General features: G+C 57.6%; 2 protein-coding genes across 3 annotated transcripts; one reads left to right on the plus strand and one right to left on the minus strand.

The window, feature by feature from the left end:
* The first annotated feature begins 66 nt into the window (after positions 1 to 66).
* On the plus strand, positions 67 to 3,318 carry LOC130588060 (myeloid-associated differentiation marker homolog). Its single transcript, XM_057389016.1, has 2 exons — positions 67 to 627; positions 1,664 to 3,318. Exon 2 carries the CDS (start codon positions 1,672 to 1,674, stop codon positions 2,539 to 2,541), a length of 870 nt encoding a protein of 289 aa, XP_057244999.1. The 5' UTR covers positions 67 to 627; positions 1,664 to 1,671; the 3' UTR covers positions 2,542 to 3,318.
* Positions 3,319 to 4,155: 837 nt separating this feature from the next.
* RPL28 (ribosomal protein L28) lies at positions 4,156 to 6,495 on the minus strand. Of its 2 annotated transcripts, XM_057389015.1 has the most exons (5): positions 6,415 to 6,495; positions 6,139 to 6,224; positions 5,094 to 5,217; positions 4,886 to 5,004; positions 4,156 to 4,279 (listed from the first exon to the last, which is right to left on the minus strand). In XM_057389015.1, exons 2-5 carry the CDS (start codon positions 6,217 to 6,219, stop codon positions 4,190 to 4,192), a joined length of 414 nt encoding a protein of 137 aa, XP_057244998.1. In that variant the 5' UTR covers positions 6,220 to 6,224; positions 6,415 to 6,495; the 3' UTR covers positions 4,156 to 4,189. The 2 variants fall into 2 exon arrangements, 1 of the variants encoding a protein (XP_057244998.1); XR_008966901.1 differs by lacking the exons at positions 4,156 to 4,279; positions 4,886 to 5,004; positions 5,094 to 5,217 and adding an exon at positions 5,469 to 5,575 and having other exon boundaries at positions 6,415 to 6,494.
* Between the last annotated feature and the right edge of the window lie 597 nt (positions 6,496 to 7,092).

Raw genomic sequence — 7,092 nt, forward strand, 5'->3', positions numbered from 1 at the left:
AGCCGAACCCGCCTGAGGGGAGCTGAACCCGTCTGAGGGGAGCCGAACCCACCCTAGGGGAGCCGAACCCGCCCGGCGGAGGGAGCTGAACCCGCCTGAGGGGACGCGAACCTTCCCGAGGGGACCCGAACCCGCCCGGCGAGGGAGCCGAACCCGCCCGAGGGGACGCGAACCCGCCCGGCGGAGGAAGCCGAACCCGTCTCAGGGGAGCCGAACCCGCCTGAGGGAACGCGAACCTTCCCGAGGGGACCCGAACCCGCCCGGCGAGGGAGCCGAACCCGCCCGAGGGGACGCGAATCTTCCCGAGGGGACCCGAACCCGCCTGAGGGAAGCCGAACCCGCGTGAGGGGATCCAAACCCTCCTGAGGGGATCCAAACCCTCCTGAGGGGAACGGAACCCGTCTGAGGGGACCCGAACCCGCCTGAGAGGACCCAAACGGGGAAAAGCCCCAACCCCGTTCTCGACAAATCCGAACCGTCCCCAAACACCCGAACCGGGCCCGTCCCGTCGCTAAGGACCGAGCCCACCCGGAGGGCGACCCGGACCGGCACCGTCCCGTCTGGAAGGACCCCGAGCCGAACCCCAAAAGACCCCAAACTCTTCCAGAAAAACCCGGACCCGCTCGGGTGAGTGCCGCGACCMGCCCGGGGGTCTCCGGGGTTTTGTGGGGAAGGGGAGGTGATACAATATGGGGGGTCCTGGGGTGCTGCCCCCCGCCCCAGCCCCTTTTCCCGGACTCTTGGGGTCTCCCCCGTCCCTCTGGGACCCCCCAAAAACGCCCACAGGATGTAGCCAGCGCCCGGGTGGGGCGGAGCGACCCCGGGATGAGGAGGGGGGGGGGAGGAAGGAGATTCTCCAAGGCCTTATATGGGCACAGCCCTGACCGCCCCCACCCCTCTGCAAGTCCGGGACCMCCGGGGGGATCCCCAGCGTTCCTGGGATCCCCCAAAAGTGGGGATGCCCTCCCTCAAATCCSTCCATTCTCCCCAAGCCCCCAAATCCCGCCAGCCGCACAATATCCCCCAGTTCCAAAATGTCCAACAGTTCCCCAGTCCTTAATTCCAGTCCCGGCCTTCCAGCATCCCCCAGTTTCCCCAGTGCTCCGTACCCCAAATCCCAGTGGTGCTCCCCAATCCCTCCCAGCCTCCCCCTACATCCTATTACCCCGTCTTGGCCCCCAAAATCCCAGGATAAACCCTTCTGTGCTGCACCTGACAAGGGTCTCAGCCCTTCTAAATCTCCCAAATACCCCTCAGACCCTCCACTAACCCCCATCTCTCTGATATTCCCCAGCCCCATTAACTCTCAATACGCCTGATAACCCCCAGCTCCATTAACTCTCAATATCCCTGATAGCCCCCAGCCCCATTAAACCCAATATCCCTGATATCCCCCAGCCCCATTAACCCGCAATATCCCTGATACCCCCAGCCCCATGAATCCCCAATATCCCAATATCCCCAGTGCCAATAGCCCCCAATATCCTCGATACCCCCAGCCCCATTAACCCCCAATATCCCAATATCCCCAGTCCCAATAGCCCCCAATATCCTCGATATCCCCAGCCCCATTAATCCCCAATACCTCCAGATACCCCTCAGTCCCAACGCCCCCAATACTCCCGACGCCCCCACCCCTGTGACCGCCCCAATTTCTCCGCAGCCCCCAAGATGCCGTCTCCGTGCCGTGCCCCGAACCCTCTGCGCTGCGTCCAGGCCATCTGCGCCCTCCTGGCCCTGGCGCTGGCGGCGGCCCCCGGCTATTGGAACGCGGGCGAGGGCGACGGCTGCCTGTCCGCCTGGGCTTTGTCCTTCRTCTTCACCGTCCTCCTCCTCCTCAACGACGCCTTCAACCGCCCGCCGCCCCGCCGCGACCTCCCGCTGGCCCTGGCCCTGGCCGCCGGCATGGCTTGCGCCACCGCCACCATCCTGTGGCCGCTGGGCCACCTGCGGGGCAACGAGGGCAGCCAGAGCCGGACCCGCTCCCTCCGCGCCGCCGCCACGGCCGCCTCGGCCATCGCCACGCTGGCCTACGCCGCCGAGGTGACCCGCGACCGCGCCCAGCCCGGCGAGGCCGCCCCGTACCTGGCCACCCCCTCGGGGTTGCTCAAAGTGGCCGAAACCTTCCTGTCCCTGGTCCTGCTGGGGCTGTCGGCCGAGCTGGAGGCCGCCTCGGGCCCCGYGGGTTTGCGCTGGTGTTTGGGCATTTTCTGCGTGTCCTTCGTGCTGGGGGTGCTGCTGGTGGGGAGCTGCCTGCTGGGCTGGGGGTGGTGCGGGTGGATGAGGGACCCCGAGGGGCTGCGCTGGGGGCTGGGGGTGTATGCAGGGCTGGGAGTTGTGGCTTACGGGGCGGCCACGGTGCTCTGGGCGCTCTACAGCTTCTCGGACGACATGGGAGGTCAGTCCCGGAGACCCTACGGCTGCTCGGCCACCTGCTCTTGGGACAGGGAGGTGCTGGTGGCCGTGCTCAGTGGCCTCACCCTGGTGGCTTTCGGCGTGGATTTGGGGCAGACGGGCAGGTTGGTGCTGCTCAGGGCCTGAGGGGGAACCCTGAGGGGGGGATGGTGCCCTAAATGGGGTCTGGGGGCTGCCACAGGTCAGGATCGGGGCCTTAATGGGGTCTGGGCGCTCTCCCGGGGTGGGTCAGGCTCTCGAAGGATCCTCTGTGGGGCAGATTTGGGACCCTGAGAGAGGTCTGGGTGGGTTTTGGGGAGCCTGATGGGGGTCTGGGCTCACCCCAGGGTGGGATCTGGCCCTAAAGGGGGTCTGGGGTCCCCATATAGGATGGGTTTGGGAGCCTAATGGGGGTCTGGGCTCACCCCAGGGTGGGATCAGCCTCTCTGGGGGTCTGGGGTTCCATATAGGGTGGGTTTGGGAGCTCAATGGGGGTCTGGGTCCCCATATAGGGTGGGTTTGGGAGCCTAATGGGGGTTTGGGCTCACCCAAGGGTGGGATCAGCCTCTTTGGGGGTCTGGGGTCCCCTCATGGGGTGGGATCAAGCTCCTAAAGGGGTCCCGAATCCTCTGTGGGGCAGATTGAGCCCCTAATGGGGGTGAGGTTTGCTCTGAGGGAATATTGGGACCCTAATTGGGGTTTTGGTTCCTCTGTGGGGTGGGATTGAGCCCCCCATAATGATCCGGGGTGGGATTGGGTTCCCAAATGGGTTCTGGGTCCTTTGTAGGGCAGGATTTGGCTTTGGGATGGGATCAAGTGCCTGAGGGAGTCATGGATTCCCCATGGAGGGATCATAAGGGGGGTTTTGGGGAGGGGGACACCATTGAGGCCTTAATTTGGGAGGGGGAGATGTGATGTTATTAAAGGGACATTTCTGCTTCTTAAAAAGCTGTTGTGTGTCTTTGAGTGGGGTAAAAAGGGGGGAAACGTGAGGGGAAAGGGTGGGAAATGAGTGGATAAAATGGGAAATGTGAGGGGGAAAAGGGTAAGAAACCTGAGGGGAAAAAAGGGAGGAAAAAGGTGGGAAACATGAAGGGAAAGGCGGAAAATATGAGTGGAAAAAATGGGAAACATAAGGGGGAAAAGCGGGGGGAAATGGGGGAAAACGTGAGGGGAAAAAAGGGGGGAAAAAGGTGGGAAACATGAAGGGAAAGGCGGAAAATATGAGTGGAAAAAATGGGAAACATAAGGGGGAAAAGCGGGGGAAAATGGGGGGAAAGGTGGGAAACGTGAGGGGAAAAAATGGGGGAAAATGCGAGCAGAAAAAATGGGGGGAAACATGAAGGGAAAAAAGGGTAAGAACACTGAAAGGAAAAAGGGGGAGAAATGGAGGAAAAGTTAGGAAACGTGGGAGAAAAAGTTGGGAAATGTGAAGGGAAAGAGTGGGAAGTCTGAGGGGAAAATGGTGAGAAATAGGAGGAAAGCGTAAGAAATTTGAGAGGAAAAATAATGGGAAACATTGAGGGGAGAAGAGCTGGAAATGAGGGGAAAAAGGACAGAAAATTTGAGGAAAAAAGAGAGGGAAACGTGAGGGGGAGAAAAGGGCGGGAATTCTGAGGGGAGAAAAGGGCGGGAATTCTGAGGGGAGGAAAAGGGCGGGAATTCTGAGGGGAGAAAAGGGTCAAAAATGGGGGAAAAATAGAGACAACATCCCCCCCAACTCCTCAGGTAACCCCCTCCCCAAAATGAAGCACAAACTTTGGAAGTTGCCAAGAGATTTTATTTCTGATGGTTCTCACGGGGCTTTGGCCGCCCTCACCCTCTTCTTCCTCACCACCACGGGTTTTTGGCTGCGCAAAATGGCGCTGGCCCGGCGCAGGGCAGCCTGAAAAAAATAAAAACAACACTCAGCATCCCCAAAAAATTAATAATTCCAGAGATTTYGGGGTGTACACCCTAAATTATCCCTCTGAGCTTCGCCTTAAAGTTTGGGGACCACCCCAGTTTTGGGGATCCCTTTCCACCTTCCATGGGGGTTACAAAGATCCAACTTTTCAAATTTCCAGAAGTTTTAAGCCACCTCAAGAGATTTCAATGATCCCTCCACTTTTTTGGAGGGACTCCTGTCAGGTCCTAACATTCTCCCCACCAAAGCTCTGAKTCCCCTCCAATGTTTCAAAACCCTTTCCCCAAAATTTTTGGGGTCTCTGCAGCTTTTTTTTGGGTTCCTCCCCAGTGCTGGGGTCACCTTTTTGAGGTCATTATATCATCCACCTCCAAGGAATTTTCCTCTTTCTAAGCATTTCCACCCTCCCATGAATTTCCAATCCCCGCTACCCAAATTTCACCATCCTCCCCTGGATTTTTGGGATATTTCCCCCGATTTTTTGGGATATTTCCTCCGTTTTTTTAGGATATTTCCCCCGATTTTTTGGGATATTTCCCCCAATATTTTTTGGGGGTCCCCTCCCAAATTTTGGGGTCCCCTCACCATGCGCAGGTCCCTCCTGTATCTGTTTTTGCTGATCAGGTGCCTCAAACTCCTCAGGGAGCCGCGGGCGTCGCGGCGGATCCGCACGCGGACGTACGACGTGGCCGGTTTACGCTGGCCTAAAAATACAAAAAAAAAATTTAAATTTATATTTTTTTAAGGGTCTCCCTAAAAATTTCATGTCCAAAAAAATATAGAAAGCACCCACCTGCCCGTTTTTTGAGGACAACCACGATGCCTTTGCCGTCCGGCGCCGGCTCCACGCCCACGGTCTTGCGGTGGATCAGCCCGTTGTAGCGGAAGGAATTGCGGGCTTTGAGGTTATTTGGCTCCTGGAAAAGGTTTTGGGGGGATTTTAAAAGGATTTGGGGGTGAAAAATAGGGAATCCCGAAAAATTTGAGAGGTTTTGAGGTGGGAAAAACTAAAAATTTGGAAGGGGTTATGAGAAATTTGGGAGATCTGAGGGGTTTGGGGGAATTCAAAGGGGATTTGGGAAAATCTGGGGGTGTCCCCGAGAATTTTTAGGGGATCCCAAAAATCTGGGAGGTGTTCAGGGGGCTGAGGATTGGGACAGAGTAAAAGCCAAAGGATTTKGGGTGGGATTGGAGGATTTCAGGGGGTCCCACGGTCTTGCGGTGGATCAGCCCGTTGTAGCGGAAGGAATTGCGGGCTTTGAGGTTATTTGGCTCCTGGAAAAGGTTTTGGGGRGATTTTAAAARRATTTGGGGGTGAAAAAWAGGGAATCCYGAAAAATYTGAGAGGTTTTGAGGTGGGAAAAACTAAAAATTTGGAAGAGTTTACGAGAAATTTGAGGGGAACTCAGGGGGTCTTGCAGGGGACTTGAAGGGTTTGGGGGTGTTCAAAGGGGATTTGGGAAAATCTGGGGGTGTCCCCGAGAATTTTTAGGGGATCCCAAAATTTTGGGAGGTGCTCAGGGGGCTGAGGATTGGGACAGAATAAAAGCCCAAAGGATTTGGGGTGAAATCGGAGGATTTGAGGGTCTGGGRGAGTCCCAAACATCTCGGGGGTGCATTTGGGACTCCTTTTGGGTGTTAAAAGGGTTTTATTGAGTGCCTGAATGGTTATTTTTGGTTTTTTTTGTGGTTTTAGGGGATCGGTACGGGGCTGTGGCGACACCTCCGAGCTCTTTTTGGGAATTAAGAGCCGCATTTTGGCGCTTGGAGGGTCCTGAGGTGGCACTGAGGGATCCCCCCCACCCTCCCCAATTTCGGGCTGTCCCCGCGGCACTGACGGTGCTGTAGGTCTGGTTGTTCCTCTTCAGCAGGAAACTGGAGCAGTTCCGCACCACCATCCACTGCAGATGGGCCGACATTTTGCCTGCGGAGACCGGGGGAGAGCCCCGGGGAGCGGCCTCAGCGACCGCCGCCACCCGGAGACCGCGGCTACGCCTCGTTCCCCCCCCGATCCCACCGCCCCGCCCTTAGAGACCCTTCCCGGGATTGGGGGACCCCTCCCCCGGCACCAGGAACCCTCCCGGGGCCCCTCAAACCGGAGCCCCACGCGGCACCTCCGCTCCCTCCGACCGCCGGAAACGGAAAGAGCGATGGAAGCCGCGGACAACTCCGCCCCCTGGGCAAGCCCCGCCCCCCTTCGGCAATTTCCGCTCCTCATTCGGTCCTCTCCGTCCCTCTCTCGGGCCTCTCCGCCCACACTCGGGAATTTCCGTCAATTTTCGTCCATCCCGGCATTTTTTTCGGAAATTTCCGGTCTTGTCGGAAATCTCCGGCCCCGCCTAGGAGAGAGCGTTCGGGTTCTTTCGGCTCCGTTCGGGAGTTTACGGAAAGGAGGCGGGGCTTGGGTGCCTTCCCGCGCTTTTTTTATGAGGGGCTTCGGGGCAGGTGAGGGAGAAAAGCGTCAAAATGGGTGAAAATTGGGCTTTTTTAAAATGTTTTTGACGATTTTGGGGTTCTGTGGGAGATACTGGGGACCTGTGAGGAGAATTGGAGGTCATTGAGGGTTTTTTGCGGGGATTTGGGGGATCTGGAGGGGATTTGGGGCTTGGAGGGCTCAGCGACAGAATTTGGGGGRGGGACCTGAGGGTCCGTGAGGGAATTTTGGGGGGAATTAATGAAATTTTGAGGAGGATCAGTGACATTGGGGGAGTCGATATCAGCTCGGTGACATTTGTGGGGGATCAATAGGAACTTTGTGGGGAATCGATAGGATTTGGGGGGGGTCAGTGACG

Source organism: Malurus melanocephalus, unplaced genomic scaffold (assembly GCF_030028575.1).
Source record: "Malurus melanocephalus ecotype Western Australia unplaced genomic scaffold, MMel_1.1 scaffold_3227, whole genome shotgun sequence".
Taxonomy (NCBI): Eukaryota; Metazoa; Chordata; class Aves; order Passeriformes; family Maluridae; genus Malurus; species Malurus melanocephalus.

Excerpts from the sequence above, each read along its gene's own strand:
- RPL28 (XM_057389015.1), bottom strand. The coding sequence starts at position 6,219 with ATGTCGGCCCATCTGCAGTGGATGGTGGTGCGGAACTGCTCCAGTTTC. Across the intron at positions 5,218-6,138 it reads ACAACCAGACCTACAGCACC|GAGCCAAATAACCTCAAAGC; the intron begins GTCAGTGCCGCG and ends AACCTTTTCCAG. Across the intron at positions 5,005-5,093 it reads TGTCCTCAAAAAACGGGCAG|GCCAGCGTAAACCGGCCACG; the intron begins GTGGGTGCTTTC and ends TTGTATTTTTAG.